The sequence below is a fragment of the Coregonus lavaretus genome (assembly GCF_964263955.1).
Source record: "Coregonus lavaretus genome assembly, chromosome: 23".
Lineage (NCBI taxonomy): Eukaryota > Metazoa > Chordata > Actinopteri > Salmoniformes > Salmonidae > Coregonus > Coregonus lavaretus.
In genome coordinates, this window is record NC_140010.1 from 33,752,526 (window position 1) to 33,770,572 (window position 18,047).

An 18,047-nucleotide genomic window follows, 5' to 3' on the forward strand; every position below is an offset into this window, starting at 1 on the left:
CACCGGCATTGATAATTAGATGTGACCTTAACTATCAAAATCTGACCTCAAGGTCACAGCATGGAGATATTTATGGAGTGAGCGAACGTGAGGTGAGGTATTAGGCACCTGTCTATTCCTCCTGAGGCTGAAAATAACTTAAAATCTTCATCATGGTCATGTATTTAATTGTACTTTACAGTCTAAAACCGGAAATGTAACATATCTTTACATTCTACAAATGTATTTTTCACAATTCTGTTTTCTTGGACAGTTGCGTGTACTTGCATAATTACGTTGAACTTTAACATTTACCCAGGATTCCACTGAGATTTGGTCCACTCAGAATTTGTGGAAACGTACAGTGGGGAGAACAAGTATTTGATACACTGCCGATTTTGCAGGTTTTCCTACTTACAAAGCATGTAGAGGTCTGTAATTTTTATCATAGGTACACTTCAACTGTGAGAGACGGAATCTAAAACAAAAATCCAGAAAATCACATTGTATGATTTTTAAGTAATTCATTTGCATTTTATTGCATGACATAAGTATTTGATACATCGGAAAAGCAGAACTTAATATTTGGTACAGAAACCTTTGTTTCCAATTACAGATATCATACGTTTCCTGTAGGTCTTGGCCAGGTTTGCACACACTGCAGTAGGGATTTTGGCCCACTCCTCCATACAGACCTTCTCCAGATCCTTCAGGTTTCGGGGCTGTCGCTGGGCAATACGGACTTTCAGCTCCCTCCAAAGATTTTCGATTGGGTTCAGGTCTGGAGACTGGCTAGGCCACTCCAGGACCTTGAGATGCTTCTTACGGAGCCACTCCTTAGTTGCCCTGGCTGTGTGTTTCGGGTCGTTGTCATGCTGGAAGACCCAGCCACGACCCATCTTCAATGCTCTTACTGAGGGAAGGAGGTTGTTGGCCAAGATCTCGCGATACATGGCCCCATCCATCCTCCCCTCAATACGGTGCAGTCGTCCTGTCCCCTTTGCAGAAAAGCATCCCCAAAGAATGATGTTTCCACCTCCATGCTTCACGGTTGGGATGGTGTTCTTGGGGTTGTACTCATCCTTCTTCTTCCTCCAAACACGGCGAGTGGAGTTTAGACCAAAAAGCTCTATTTTTGTCTCATCAGACCACATGACCTTCTCCCATTCCTCCTCTGGATCATCCAGATGGTCATTGGCAAACTTCAGACGGGCCTGGACATGCGCTGACTTGAGCAGGGGGACCTTGCGTGCGCTGCAGGATTTTAATCCATGACGGCGTAGTGTGTTACTAATGGTTTTCTTTGAGACTGTGGTCCCAGCTCTCTTCAGGTCATTGACCAGGTCCTGCCGTGTAGTTCTGGGCTGATCCCTCACCTTCCTCATGATCATTGATGCCCCACGAGGTGAGATCTTGCATGGAGCCCCAGACCGAGGGTGATTGAGCGTCATCTTGAACTTCTTCCATTTTCTAATAATTGCGCCAACAGTTGTTGCCTTCTCACCAAGCTGCTTGCCTATTGTCCTGTAGCCCATCCCAGCCTTGTGCAGGTCTACAATTTTATCCCTGATGTCCTTACACAGCTCTCTGGTCTTGGCCATTGTGGAGAGGTTGGAGTCTGTTTGATTGAGTGTGTGGACAGGTGTCTTTTATACAGGTAACGAGTTCAAACAGGTGCAGTTAATACAGGTAATGAGTGGAGAACAGGAGGGCTTCTTAAAGAAAAACGAACAGGTCTGTGAGAGCCGGAATTCTTACTGGTTGGTAGGTGATCAAATACTTATGTCATGCAATAAAATGCAAATTAATTACTTAAAAATCATACAATGTGATTTTCTGGATTTTTGTTTTAGATTCCGTCTCTCACAGTTGAAGTGTACCTATGATAAAAATTACAGACCTCTACATGCTTTGTAAGTAGGAAAACCTGCAAAATCAGCAGTGTATCAAATACTTGTTCTCCCCACTGTATATGGGTAAATCCATTTGAATTTAAATCACTTTTTGACACCACCCTTTTTGATTTGAACGGAAACTTCACATTTGCCCATTATAGAAGTGCTCAGAAAGTGACTTTTTGGACCTGAATGCCAAAACATTCAAGAGATAAAAGTGCTCAAAGTTGACCCCTTATGCATACCTCACATCCATGTCTTCATCATTTAAAAGCTTACAAACGATGGTTGTCAAAGGTTTTTTAATAAAAATCATGTTTAACCTTTAATGTCAATTATCTAAAAACACGTACACTTAGAATATTTTCATATGTTGTAGCTTAGACCCTATTTTACATCTGAGCTTTTTGTGTTGTGCCCGCCATCAGTTGAGACAACATGCTCTTGAATACAATGTGGGTATCATGTTTTGGCTGACAAATGTACTAAAATGGGAATAAAGTTGAAATGTTAAAATGGTACCACAAAGATGGTTGGAGGTCCAGACATCAGAATGTTTAATGTTGACTTGAATGGGAATATCTGTTGTTTTAAATTATACTGTCAATCCTCCATAGGAAACCTATTGAAATCATAGAAATATAGATAATACATTATACATTACCATTTAAGTTGACATTCGACGGTGGGTGGCCAGTGGTAGTAATTAGAAGTTACAATTTCAATTAAATGTCAATTTAAATGGTGTACCAGATAAATTGTAGTGATCTAAAGGGATAGGTCCATTCTATGAATTCTATTTCTATTATTGAAATGAAGCCCACCCTGTATTCAAGAGCTTGTTGTGTCTCAACCGATGGCGGGCACAACACAACAACCACAAAATAGGGTCTAAGCTACAACATACAGTGAGGGAAAAAAGTATTTGATCCCCTGCTGATTTTGTACGTTTGCCCACTGACAAAGACATGATCAGTCTATAATTTTAATGGTAGGTTTATTTGAACAGTGAGAGACAGATTAACAACAAAAAAATCCAGAAAACGCATGTGGGAAATAAGTATTTGACCCCTCTGCAAAACATGACTTAGTACTTGGTGGCAAAACCCTTGTTGGCAATCACAGAGGTCAGACGTTTCTTGTAGTTGGCCACCAGGTTTGCACACATCTCAGGAGGGATTTTGTCCCACTCCTCTTTGCAGATCTTCTCCAAGTCATTAAGGTTTCGAGGCTGACGTTTGGCAACTCGAACCTTCAGCTCCCTCCACAGATTTTCTATGGGATTAAGGTCTGGAGACTGGCTAGGCCACTCCAGGACCTTAATGTGCTTCTTCTTGAGCCACTCCTTTGTTGCCTTGGCCGTGTGTTTTGGGTCATTGTCATGCTGGAATACCCATCCATGACCCATTTTTAATGCCCTGGCTGAGGGAAGGAGGTTCTCATCCAAGATTTTACGGTACATGGCCCTGTCTAGCGTCCCTTTGATGTGGTGAAGTTGTCCTGCCCCCTTAGCAGAAAAACACCCCCAAAGCATAATGTTTCCATCTCCATGTTTGATGGTGGGGATGGTGTTCTTGGGGTCATAAGCAGCATTCCTCCTCCTCCAAACACGGCGAGTTGAGTTGATGCCAAAGAGCTCGATTTTGGTCTCATCTGACCACAACACCTTCACCCAGTTCTCCTCTAAATCATTCAGATGTTCATTGGCAAACTTCAGAAGGCCCTGTATACGTGCTTTCTTGAGCAGGGGGACCTTGCGGGCGCTGCAGGATCTCAGTCCTTCACGGCATAGTGTGTTACCAATTGTTTTCTTGTTGACTATGGTCCCAGCTGCTTTGAGATCATTGACAAGATCCTCCCGTGTATTTCTGGGCTGATTCCTCACCGTTCTCATGATCATTGCAACTACATGAGGTGAGATCTTGCATGGAACCCCAGGCCGAGGGAGATTGACAGTTATTTTGTGTTTCTTCCATTTGCGAATAATCGCACCAAGTGTTGTCACCTTCTCACCAAGCTGCTTGGCGATGGTCTTGTAGCCCATTCCAGCCTTGTGTAAGTCTACAATCTTGTCCCTGACATCCTTGGAGAGCTCTTTGGTCTTGGCCATGGTGGAGAGTTTGGAATCTGATTGATTGATTGCTTGTGTGGACAGGTGTCTTTTATACAGGTAACAAACTGAGATTAGGAGCACTCCCTTTAAGAATGTGCTCCTAATCTCAGCTCGTTACCTGTATAAAAGACACCTGGGAGCCAGAAATCTTTCTGATTGAGAGGGGGTCAAATACTCATTTACCTCATTAAAATGCAAATCAATTTATAATATTTTTGACATGCGTTTTTCTGGATTGTTTTGTTGTTATTCTGTCTCTCACTGTTCAAAAAAACCTACCATTAAAGTTATAGACTGATCATTTCTTTGTCAGTGGGCAAACGTACAAAATCAGCAGGGGATCAAATACTTTTTTCCCTCACTGTTTGCTAAAATTTTATGTTTATGCATATTTAGATAATTGATGTTAAAGGTAAAAAAAATGACATACTATTGTTGTTTTTTTAAATCAAGAAACTATAAAATAGTTTGACAACCCTGTGTATAAGCTTTTAAATGATATCAAACTCAACCGTTTATCTTTTCCAGTGATGAACACATGATATCTCACGGTATGGTGGGTTATGCAAAATGGGTCAACTTTGAGCACCTTGATCTCCTTAATGTTTTGGAATTCAGGTCCAAAAAGTAACTTTCTGACCACTTCTTCCACGGGCAAACACGTATGGAACGTTTTGTTTGAATCAAAAGGGATGCTGTCAAAAAGTGATTGAATTCAAATAGATTCACCCATCTGACATGGCGTCCATAGTTCTATGTCAAAGAAAGTAAAGTGATCTGGTGGATCTTTCATCATGACAACACTCACCTGGTCTCGTAGCCTCTCCGTCTCCTCCTGGTAGGCAACTAGCTGCTTCTTCCACTGCTCTACGTTATTGTTAGCTTCATGTAGCGCCGCCACCAGCTTGGAGTTACTGTCCTGCAGGGTGAAGAGCTCTGCCTCCAGGTTCATCTCGCAGATAGACCTGTAAGACATCGTTCGAGACCTCAGACAAACATCCTCTGACCTCTCAGGAATGGAACAGATTTGGACTACATGGTGGAGAAGGGCTTAATGATAAAGCTTGGCAACCAAGAGTGTCCGTACTTTTCCAACTCTTGGGTACATTTGTAAAATTGGTCCATTAAATATGTTCCTGCTTCATGATCCTTGTGCCCTTAGATGCCATGTAATTTTACCATTAGAAAGCCAAGGATTATCCAATCGTAGCAACTCACCATAGCAACCATAAAAGTAGCCTTGTGTAGCGATAATGGACAACAGGGACAGAAGCAGAGTGAGTAGAATGGGCGACTGAATAGCAGGGTAATATCCTTCTCTCTCTTTGTGTGAGTCAGCACATTAGCTTTGACCCACTCCCCTTGCTCTTGTTTGGACCATGTGTCCCATAAACAGCTCTATTCAAATGGGGAAAATGTCATCAAAACAGGTAATCATAACTAAAGCAACGACTATGGCTTATTCCAAGAAAATCCTCTTTGCCAAAGCGCTGCTTTTGTGTGTGAACCTTTGAGATCCAGACCAATATCTTACCTTATAAAATGGAAACATTCAAGTTTGAGACCAAGAACATTTCCACAAAACATTCTGTGTACTTTCAGACAATGAAACAAACCCTGGCTTGAGTGAAACTTTGAGGACAAGAGTGTGTATAAGTGGGTTACCCTTCAGAAAGCATCTTTTTAATGCGCTCCTTCTCAGAAGACAGTGTGAAGTCTGCGCTTTGGCTGCGGAACATCTTGTCCTCAGGACCGTTCACACACATCACCGGCGGCGACTGGAGCTCATCACTGAGGTCCTAACACACAACACAACATAAATAATACACCTTAAACCAATACCAAAGGCAAAGTCCTGGGGGGTACAGTGCTGGTTCTCTTTCAGTCGGTCAACTCAGTACATCACATCTATGGGGAGTTCGCACGCGCTTGCACCCTTTACTGAAGAACATAAGAATCACGCCTGACAAGCCCAATGAACCCTGTGCCTCACCGGAAGCCCCGCCTTCCACAGGTGATAAACCCAAGGCACTGATTAATTCCTTAAATTCTTCCTCTCTTCACCTCGAGCTGAGCAGAACAATTTCACGCATTCTTTAAAATAAACATGGTAACGCGAAATCTATCAGGCTTTGCTCCAACTTAACTGTTCCACTTAAGGAGGGCGTGCTCATCCTTCTGGACGTTGTGTGTTAAAGCTTTGTAACTAGTTTTGTGATTCTGTTAGTTATTCTTCTGCTTGTTTAGCCTGGCTAACGCGACCAAAACGACGAAGGCTATACTCACGTTTTGTTCTGCGCGTTGCATGCTCCGACTGCCCCCACTCGGGTCAGCTTGTGTGCGAGACGAAGGGACGGTGTCAGTAACAGTGGTTTGCCCATGGCTGGCACTGTTCCCCTAGTCTATGGTGCATGCAGGTTCCCTTGGCAAACGTGGAATTCTGAGTTACGGGACCCGGGAATGAATTGGGGCTTTGGTCGGATCAAATGTCTTGTCTGCCTGGACTGAGGCATCCGAAAGCTGCCCTAGCTAAACCCGGTTGCTGTGTGCTCCATTACCTGCTAAGGTAGGCGACTTGAAGGGACAGGGCGGCCGGGTCGGTGCGCACTCCCTGCCGCCTGTGTCTGCCTTGGTCAGGCACCGTTTACCTCTCTATCTAGACTTGGTTATTCTAAACGGACCGTGCCACACATTTTTCTTTGGCTAACTCTGTGCTGGCAGCGGGCTTGGCTAGTGCTAGCATGCGGGGATAATGCCAGCTAGCTGGCTACTGGCTTAGCAAGACTGAGAAGCCGCATGGCTGACGTCGGCTAGCATACGGTACTGTGACAACAGTACGGCCATTGCTGGAGCTCCTGTGCCCATAAAAGGTTTGGGCTTCAGGCGGGCTATACAGTATCACGGAAGCACAACGTGCTCCCCAGGCACTCTCTGTCCACAAGTGGGCACCCCTCCCCCAAAGGTGGCTTATTACTGGGATTCATTGCTGATTCCTCCCTGTAGCTCACTGGTTCCTATGTGGTACTTAGTGATACAGGTTAGGCAATTGGCAATCATGCTATTATCCCACACACAGTCTCTGTGGTTCATATGAACTCCAAGGTGAGCCGTCTGTCTCCTGCACAACACATTTAGTTCCTGGGAATTAGATTAAATTAGGAATCACCCTGTCTGTTATCACATATGGGGTCAGTTTTTCAGAGCTTTCTGTCCGTTTTCCAGCTGGGCTACAAAGTGTCACCGGTAGCTATGACTGGTGGGCATGATAACCTCCATGATACATTTCTTTCTGGGTTTATTTTTAATTTGTGCAGCCCCCACGCACCTAGTGCAATGAGAGGGGAGGTGGCACAGGCTGGGGTCCCCCCTTGCCCCCCTCCCCCAGATGTTCGCTCTGACAACAGTACCCCCAAGTGGAATGGCCAATCGGGGTTTCGTCACTGGTAGGCTAAGCACCGGAACCCAGAGTGGACCATGCTTTAGGCAAACATCGGCCCTTAAACACATTGTTTCTACCCCAAGTTCCATGGTGTTCACAGGTGTTGGGTCTTCCACATGTGAGCAGAATAAAAAATGAGTCCCTTACCCACAGTCAGACACTCAGTTGTCGAGAATGGTGGAAATGAAAAAAGACCCATATTCCCCCAGTCCACAAGGTGGTGTTCCACCCCTTCAGATTGCACTTTACAGGAGACTTGCTGTCTATGTCGACTAATGGCGCGCGTGCGCAGCGTCGTCCTGGAATATGCGAACAGTGACGTTGGGGTACAGGCTACAATTAGTTGTGCATCCCACTCGTTTTTGTCAGAGTGGTTCTTATGTCAGAGGCCCAGGACGGCTGGTACAGGTGGTATTTCCTGGTTCCCAGAAGGGACGGGAATTTGCGTCCTATTTTAGACCTGCGTGCCCTAAACAAGCACTTCAGGGTCTACAAATTCAGAATGCTCAGGAACAGCCGGTTATTACAGTCAGTGCGCCCGGGCGATTGGTTCACCTCCATCGACCTGAATGACGCATAATTTCACGTGGCCACATATCACAGAAAGTTCCTGAGGTTCCATTTTGAGGCTGTAGCGTACAAGTTTCTGGTCCTCCTTTCCGTGCGTTCCCTCTCGCTTAAAACTTTCACCAAAGTTGTGGATGTGGGTTTGGCACCTATGTGGTGTATGGGGCTGATGGTAGCAGAGTCGAGGGAGCAGGTTGTGTTACACACATCCATGCTGGTTTCCCATGTTCAGTCTCCGGGTTTCATAGTGAATCAAGAGAAGAGCTGTTTAACTCCATCTCAGCGCATTCCATTTCTGGGTCTCGAGTTAGGCTCAGTCGAGAATCGTGCGTTCTTGTCCACGCAGAGGGAGGCCGGATTCCGATTTTGCTTGGCCCAATTTTGGCTAGGTCACACTATTATGGATGATTGCTTCTATGATAACCGTGGTCCCCCCGGGCTGTTGCGACCTCTCCGGTGGTAGACACCCGCTTGGACACATATTGCCACCGAAACCGGTCACCCCATCATGCATACAGGCGCTGGCTCAGAGTAGGGACCCATGCCTGTTGTTGCTGGGGACCTCCGTGGGTCGAGTTATATCCCGCAAGGTGATAAAGACAGACGCATCTCCCCGAGGGTGGGGTGCGCTGTGCGAGGGCAGTTCAATTCTGGGGTTGTGGACAGTGTCGCAAAACCCGGTGCACATCAATTACCTGGAGCTTTTGACAGTGTACATACAGTGGGGAAAAAAAGTATTTAGTCAGCCACCAATTGTGCAAGTTCTCCCACTTAGAGAGATGAGAGAGGCCTGTAATTTTCATCATAGGTACACGTAAACTATGACAGACAAAATGAGAAAACAAATCCGGAAAATCACATTGTAGGATTTTTAATGAATTTATTTGCAAATTATGGTGGAAAATAAGTATTTGGTCAATAACAAAAGTTTCTCAATACTTTGTTATATATATACCCTTTGTTGGCAATGACACAGGTCAAACGTTTTCTGTAAGTCTTCACATAGTTTTCACACACTGTTGCTGGTATTTTGGCCCATTCCTCCATGCAGATCTCCTCTAGAGCAGTGATGTTTTGGGGCTGTCGCTGGGCAACACGGACTTTCAACTCCCTCCAAAGATTTTCTATGGGGTTGAGATCTGGAGACTGGCTAGGCCACTCCAGGACCTTGAAATGCTTCTTACGAAGCCACTCCTTCGTTGCCCGGGCGGTGTGTTTGGGATCATTGTCATGCTGAAAGACCCAGCCACATTTCATCTTCAATGCCCTTGCTGATGGAAGGAGGTTTTCACTCAAAATCTCACGATACATGGCCCCATTCCTTCTTTCCTTTACACGGATCAGTCGTTCTGGTCCCTTTGCAGAAAAACAGCCCCAAAGCATGATGTTTCCACCCCCATGCTTCACAGTAGGTATGGTGTTCTTTGGATGCAACTCAGCATTCTTTGTCCTCCAAACACGACGAGTTGAGTTTTTACCAAAAAGTTCTATTTTGGTTTCATCTGACCATATGACATTCTCCCAATCCTCTTCTGGATCATCCAAATGCACTCTAGCAAACTTCAGACGGGCCTGGACATGTACTGGCTTAAGCAGGGGGACACGTCTGGCACTGCAGGATTTGAGTCCCTGGCGGCGTAGTGTGTTACTGATGGTAGGCTTTGTTACTTTGGTCCCATCTCTCTGCAGGTCATTCACTAGGTCCCCCCGTGTGGTTCTGGGATTTTTGCTCACCGTTATTGTGATAATTTTGACCCCACGGGGTGAGATCTTGCGTGGAGCCCCAGATCGAGGGAGATTATCAGTGGTCTTGTATGTCTTCCATTTCCTAATAATTGCTCCCACAGTTGATTTCTTCAAACCAAGCTGCTTACCTATTGCAGATTCAGTCTTCTCAGCCTGGTGCAGGTCTACAATTTTGTTTCTGGTGTCCTTTGACAGCTCTTTGGTCTTGGCCATAGTGGAGTTTGGAGTGTGACTGTTTGAGGTTGTGGACAGGTGTCTTTTATACTGATAACAAGTTTAAACAGGTGCCATTAATACAGGTAACGAGTGGAGGACAGAGGAGCCTCTTAAAGAAGTTGTTACAGGTCTGTGAGAGCCAGAAATCGTGCTTGTTTGTAGGTGACCAAATACTTATTTTCCACCATCATTTGCAAATAAATTCATAAAAAATCCTACAATGTGATTTTCTGGATTTTTTTCCTCAATTTGTCTGTCATAGTTGACGTGTACCTATGATGAAAATTACAGGCCTCTCTCATCTTTTTAAGTGGGAGAACTTGCACAATTGGTGGCTGACTAAATACTTTTTTTCCCCACTGTAGCACTCAAACGCTTTCTCACATTGTTGGCAGGCCGGCATATGCTGGTGAGGACCGACAGCAGGACAGTCGTGGCATACATCAACAGACAGGGAGGGGTGCCCTCTTATCCTTGGCTCGCTCCCAACTGCTGTGGAGCGCAGTGCACTTTCCCTCGCTCCGTGTGATTAATCTCCCCGAGCAGGGCCAACATTGATCTTTATGCATCGCGAGAAAACGCACATTATTGGTTGTTTTTCTCAATAAAGGGACCTGAATGCTCCATTGGGAACAGATGCTCTTGCGCACCAGTGGCCTCGAACCTCCTTTACGTATTTCCCCCTGTGGACCTGATTCAGCCCACGATAGGGAGGGTGGGTCGTTGATCCTTATGGCTCCCGTTGGCCCAAACAACCCTGGTTCGTGGAAAACATTCGCCTTTAGGCGGGGACCCTTGGCAACTCCGGGTGCGCAGGGACCTGTTGTCCCAGGCGCAGGGACAGGTCTGGCACCCGCGGCCGGAGATTTGGAATCTGTGGGCTTGGCCCCTGAAAGGTCCAATCTGATGTGAAGGGGTTTACCTCTGAACGTTATTGCTACTATACCGTCCACAAGGGCACCCTCCCCGACAAGGTTGTATAGATATAAGTGGTGGGCGTTCAAGCTTTGGTGCCAAAATAAAGGAATTGTTCCTTTTCAGAGCTCTGTGGTGGACATTTTAATGTTCCTTAAGGGGCTTTCCGAGCAGGGCTGTTCATTCTCCACCCTGAAGGTGTTTATGGCAGCTATTTCAGCGTGCCATGTGGGATTTAATAGTGCCATTCCAGGGGTGTACGCCGTCTTAGGCTGGTTTCTAAACCTATTGCACCCACTCGGAATTTGGTTGTGCTGTATGAGGGCCCCCTTTGAACCAATGGGGTCTGTGGATCTCCACGTGTTATCCGTTCAGCCCTCCTGTACTCAGTTCGCCCTTGGCGACTCTAAGGTGATGGTACGTCTTAATGCGGCCTTCGCCCCTAAGGTCATGACTATGTCCTACAGGTCTCTAGCTTTTTCCCTTTTCGCCTCCTCCGTTTGCGTCTGAGGAGCAGCGGAGGTTACATGCCCTGTGTCATTAGGCAGTGCGCAGATTGCGCAATACCCGGGTACCGCAGGTTTTCCTGTCAGGTTGGAACTCTGGGTGGTCTGCCGAAGGCAGTTTCATATCCCCATAGCTTTGTTGTATCAAGTTGACCGACTGAAATGGAACGTAGTTATGACTATAACCTGTTTGACCCCGCACCGCCCAGTTCTGGCCTTGGTGAAAAGTGGTACTGAATTTAAGGAATGAATCCGTGTCTTGGGTTTATCACCTGTGGAAGACAGGGCTTCCGGTGAGGCACAGTGTTCATTGGCCTTGTCAGGCGTGATTCTAATGTTCTTCAGGGGGCGCTAGCGCACAAACTCCCCATAGCTGTGTTGTACCTCCATTCCCTCAATCAGGGAACAGTATTTAGTCTGTATGTTTTTGTTTATTCTTTCAACTTTCAAATGAGGGAATGGCCGACAGGGATGTAGCTCAGTTGGTAGAGCATGGCGTTTGCAACGCCAGGGTTGTGGGTTCGATTCCCACAGGGGGCCAGTATGAAAATATATGCACTCACTTAACTGTAAGTCGCTCTGGATAAGAGCGTCTGCTAAATGACTAAAATGTAAAATGTAATGTTGATGGAATACTCTCCTAACCCTCAGAAAACTGGACACTAATGTTTTTGCAACGCCCCATGAGACGTGTCTAGAACATTAATATTGTATATACTGAGAACATGGTAACCATGTTCTGTTTGACATCAAGGGAATTCTCTCCTAACTCTAAAACATGCTAAATAGGTTCTCAGGAGGTTTTCTGCAACAAAAAAAATTCTAACATTACAGGAACATTACAAAAACGTTCTCTCCCAAGAATTGTTAGCTGGGTTAAAAGGACATCAATTTCAGCAGCAAGAACAGTTTACGAGCAACTGTAATGTTCATCAAACTCTGAGTAACTCAACCTCACGAAGACAAAGACACTAGATTTTCTGTTTGATTGACTATTCTTCGGTCATAGCAGAATGGTACCACAATTGGCCATTCTTAGACGTGAATGGTGAAGGTTGAAAATCAAACACACGAGACCTACCTGTGAGAACTGGAGAAAAGTCATCCGAAAGCAAGAGAATAAAGAACACACCAATTTAACATCCTTTATATCAGAGCATCTCATACTGTATATCAGGGGTTCCCTGGGGGTCCATGAAGGTACTGCAGGGGGTCCGCAGCCAGATCTCAAAAGATGACAAAAATACTGCATAGATACACACTGCATACTACTCACAGACAGCAAGCTAACACAAGCCAGCTAGAATCAAAGGAACATGAGGAAACATGGGTTGGCGTGTGTTAGGAACCCTTGTTTCAATCTGCCATCACATACATGCACACACTATATACCAGTCAAAGGTTGACACACCTACTCACACAAGGGTTTTTCTTTATTTTTACTATTTTTTACATTGTAGAATAATAGTGAAGACATCAAAACTATGAAATAACACATATGGAATCATGTAGTAACCAAAGAAGTGTTAAACAAACCAAAATAAATGTTATATTTGAGATTCTTCAAATAGCCACCCTTTGCCTTGATGACAGCTTTGCACACTTGGCATTCCCTCAACCAGCTTCATGAGAAAGTCACCTGGAATGCATTTCAATTAACAGGTGTGCCTTTTTAAAAGTTAATTTGTGGAATTTCATTCACTCTTAATGCGTTTGAGCCAATCAGTTGTGTTGTGACAAGGTAGGGGGGGTATACAGAAGATAGCCCTATTTGGTAAAGTCCATATTATGGCAAGAACAGCTCAAATAAGCAAAGAGAAAAAACAGTCCATTCATTACTTTAAGACATGAAGGTCAGTCAATACGGAACATTTCAAGAACTTTTAAAGTTTCTTCAAGTGCAGTCGCAAAAACCATCAAGCGCTATGATGAAACTGGCTCTCATGAGGACCCCACAGGAATGGAAGACCCAGAGTTACCTCTTTTGCAAGGATAAGTTCATTACAGTTACCAGCCTCAGAAATTGCAGCCCAAATAAATGCTTCACAGAGTTCAAGTAACAGACACATCTCAACATCAACTGTTCAGAGGGGACTGTGTGAATCAGGCCTTCATGGTCGAATTGCTGCGAAGAAACCACTACTAAAGGACAACAATAATAAGAGGAGACTTGCTTGGGCCAAGAAACACGAGCAATGGACTTTAGACCTGTGGAAATGTGTCCAAATTGGAGATTTTTGGTTCCAACCGCTGTGGCTTTGTGAGACGCGGTGCGGGTGAACGGATGATCTCCACATGTGTATTTCCCACCGTAAAGCATGGAGGAGGTGGTGTTATGGTGTGGGGGTGCTTTGCTGGTGACACTGATTTATTTAGAATTCAAGGCACACTTAACCAGCTTGGCTACCACAGCATTCTGCAGTGATATGCCATCCAATCTGGTTTGGGCTTAGTGGGACTATCATTTGTTTTTCAAAAGGACAATGACCCAACACACCTCCAGGCTGTGTAAGGGCTATTTTACCAAGAAGGAGAGTGAAGAATCTCAAATATAACATATATTTTGAATTGCTTAACACTTTTTTGGTTACTACATGATTCCATATGTGTTATTTTATAGTTTTGATGTCTTCACTATTATTCTACAAAAAAAATAAAGAAAAACCCTGGAATGAGTAGGTGTGTCCAAACTTTTGACTGGTACTGTGTGTGTGTGTGTGTGTGTGTGTGTGTGTGTGTGTGTGTGTGTGTGTGTGTGTGTGTGTGTGTATGTGTATATATATATATATATATATATATATATATGTGTGTATGTGTATATATATATATATATATATATATATATATATATATATATATATATATATATATATATATATATATATATACACATATACACACACACACACACACACACACACATATATTTTCAAGGAATATTGTTAGCAACAGATCAAATTTCAGCCAAGGGATCCGTGGAATAAGTTTAGAGTGTGTAAATACAACACAATGTAATATTATTAATCACAATACTCCACCAATTATACATTTCTCAACATGTCTTGTATTCCTTGTAAAAAATAAATAACATAAATGCACTGTCATTTAAAGCTGGAATCCTTAATGGTAAAACTGACACATCGGTTTGTGAGAAGAAAGTAACAAAGAAGTTACTGCAAACACTGTTTTTACCCCTTGGACATCATTCCTCAGCTCTGCAACAATAACAACGGTGGTGGGGCAGCCAGATTCCATCTTTAAGCTTTAAAACTGACAAATGGAAACATTTGTAGAATTGCAGGATATTAGCTTTAAAGCTGCAACAACAACAAAAAAACTCTGCCCCATGACAAAATGTATAGAATTACAGGAAATTTGCTTGAAAACTGCTAAATGTTCTCTCCGATGCCAAGAGGCTGGCCTTTAAAATGTTCCTTCCCGAGACTTGATTCGTCCAGCCATGCACTGCCGAAGTCATAGTAAAACTCCTTGTATGCCCTTTAAATTTTTTTTTTTAATCTCACTCGAGTTGTGTTCTGATTACGAAGGAGTCCCTGATGAATTTGCTATCACAAAAGGGCTCCCAGGCCCCAAAACATTTGAGATCCCCTGCTGTATATTACACATTTTGTTAACATGTGACCACCATAACCAAAATAGCCTATTGATCAATGCAATTAAATCATTTCAGAGGCTTCTGCAGTGAGCAGACAGCCAGCCAAGCAGAGCACTGGGCTGCATGGGATAATTTTACCGTCGCCCTAGTTCTAATTTCCTCTCACTTTCCTCAGAGACAAATGACCCATCTCTTCTTCCTTCCCTTTTCTCTTTCGCAGCCCGCAGAAAGGCCAGGGAGATAGCAGTACCTCGATGTGTACCGCAGGAGTTCCACAGACTCTCAAAAGTTCCTCCTCAGAGGCTTTTCTCTTAAAAGCATTTGAAATGGTCGTGGAATAACTGAGCGCTATATAAAATTAAAATCCCTGATGTATTTCTAAAAGGCACTGAGGCATTTTGTCTGAGCTCACCTGTGGAGCAGCAATGCTGAGGGCAGTGTTGGCCAACTCCATCTTATCCTGGGACTTTTCACATGCAAGACGGGCAGCCTCTTTCACCTCCTTAAACCGTTCAGAAAACTGAGGACGGGCAAGAGTGAAATGCATTTAGTTTGACATTGCAGTAAGCGTTGGATAATGTGCCTAAAATGATCATGGTACAAGATAAATTAGTTGTCCATAATTCAACAACTTCATTATTTTGTGATGCCAGACCCTTATGTGGTGGGAAGTTAGAAGATCTTCACCTGATGCAGCTGCTGCTCTGTAGCGAAGCCCAGGCCGTAGACCGTGTTGGCCCTGCTGTCCGCCCATTGGCCAAACTTCTGCGAGGTCCTGGTGAACGTCATGCTGGGTGTAATGGTGCAGTTGATTATGGCCTGCGGATAGAGGGAGGAGGACATGGAGGATGACATTACTTACTGCAGTAGTAGTTCCTCACCTCACCTGATGAACATCAAAATATATAATGTACAACAAATTATTCATGTTTGTGCCAAAGCGAGGACTTGTTTTCTCAGACTTTGAATAAAGAGAAGTGAAACATCTGGGATCGTAACGGGAGCATCTGTTTGCCTTTGCAGAATATCCAAATAGATGGTTTCAAATGCGTTGTACAAACAGATGGTTATACACATAGGGCTGTGGCAATCACGGAAATTTCATCAGCCGGATATTGTCAAGAAAATAACTGTCGGTCTCACGGTAATTGAACGTTAATTAACATGAACACATTTAGCATCTCCTGGCTTCCACACATAGCCTACAAACCATTTAAAAAAGTATAATAAATCCATGTAATCTAGCCTACACCTTCACAATAAATCCATTATTTACTTTAGACAGGTCTAAAGAAACATGATATGAAGAAAATGTAGTCTATTTCAGAAGAAAAGAATAGCATACTCTGAGTTGTCCTTATGTTTGGTCCTGATGTGGCTATGCCAAATGGTTGTGGGCTACACTAGCTCATTTAGCCTACAAGATTTGCTTATAATTCCGTGGCATTATTTTATAGTATGAAGAATACAATTGAACAAAGCTGAATAAAATATAAATATTTTCTCCAAACGATTTGAGGGAGTACGCACATGCGGCTATTCTGTGTTGAGCAGTTAAAGAAATACAGTGGGGAAAAAAGTATTTAGTCAGCCACCAATTGTGCAAGTTCTCCCACTTAAAAAGATGAGAGAGGCCTGTAATTTTCATCATAGGTACACGTCAACTATGACAGACAAATTGAGATTTTTTTCCCAGAAAATCACATTGTAGTATTTTTAATGAATTTATTTGCAAATTATGGTGGAAAATAAGTATTTGGTCACCTACAAACAAGCAAGATTTCTGGCTCTCACAGACCTGTAACTTCTTCTTTAAGAGGCTCCTCTGTCCTCCACTCGTTACCTGTATTAATGGCACCTGTTTGAACTTGTTATCAGTATAAAAGACACCTGTCCACAACCTCAAACAGTCACACTCCAAACTCCACTATGGCCAAGACCAAAGAGCTGTCAAAGGACACCAGAAACAAAATTGTAGACCTGCACCAGGCTGGGAAGACTGAATCTGCAATAGGTAAGCAGCTTGGTTTGAAGAAATCAACTGTGGGAGCAATTATTAGGAAATGGAAGACATACAAGACCACTGATAATCTCCCTCGATCTGGGGCTCCACGCAAGATCTCACCCCGTGGGGTCAAAATGATCACAAGAACGGTGAGCAAAAATCCCAGAACCACACGGGGGGACCTAGCGAATGACCTGCAGAGAGCTGGGACCAAAGTAACAAAGCCTACCATCAGTAATACACTACGCCGCCAGGGACTCAAATCCTGCAGTGCCAGACGTGTCCCCCTGCTTAAGCCAGTACATGTCCTGGCCCGTCTGAAGTTTGCTAGAGTGCATTTGGATGATCCAGAAGAGGATTGGGAGAATGTCATATGGTCAGATGAAACCAAAATATAACTTTTTGGTAATAACTCAACTCATCGTGTTTGGAGGACAAAGAATGCTGAGTTGCATCCAAAGAACACCATACCTACTGTGAAGCATGGGGGTGGAAACATCATGCTTTGGGGCTGTTTTTCTGCAAAGGGACCAGGACGACTGATCCGTGTAAAGGAAAGAATGAATGGGGCCATGTATCGTGAGATTTTGAGTGAAAACCTCCTTCCATCAGCAAGGGCATTGAAGATGAAACGTGGCTGGGTCTTTCAGCATGACAATGATCCAAAACACACCGCCCGGGCAACGAAGGAGTGGCTTCGTAAGAAGCATTTCAAGGTCCTGGAGTGGCCTAGCCAATCTTCAGATTTCAACCCCATAGAAAATCTTTGGAGGGAGTTGAAAGTCCGTGTTGCCCAGCGACAGCCCCAAAACATCACTGTTCTAGAGGAGATCTGCATGGAGGAATGGGCCAAAATACCAGCAACAGTGTGTGAAAACCTTGTGAAGACTTACAGAAAACGTTTGACCTGTGTCATTGCCAACAAAGGGTATTTAACAAAGTATTGAGAAAATTTTGTTATTGACCAAATACTTATTTTCCACCATAATTTGCAAATAAATTCATTAAAAATCCTACAATGTGATTTTCTGGATTTTTTTTTCTCATTTT

The 18,047-nt window shown here is 43.9% G+C and overlaps 1 protein-coding gene across 1 annotated transcript in view; it reads right to left on the reverse strand.

Moving 5' to 3' along the window:
• Positions 1-18,047, reverse strand: part of LOC311150486 (homer protein homolog 3-like) — a gene marked incomplete at its 5' end in the record, with an annotated part of 29,583 nt that overhangs the window by 6,499 nt on the left and 5,037 nt on the right. Inside the window, 4 exons of the mRNA XM_084187984.1 lie at positions 4,796-4,952; positions 5,653-5,786; positions 15,405-15,512; positions 15,680-15,811. Of these exons, the coding sequence (XP_084044110.1) occupies positions 4,796-4,952; positions 5,653-5,786; positions 15,405-15,512; positions 15,680-15,811 (531 nt within the window). The remainder of the gene's footprint in view (positions 1-4,795; positions 4,953-5,652; positions 5,787-15,404; positions 15,513-15,679; positions 15,812-18,047) is intronic.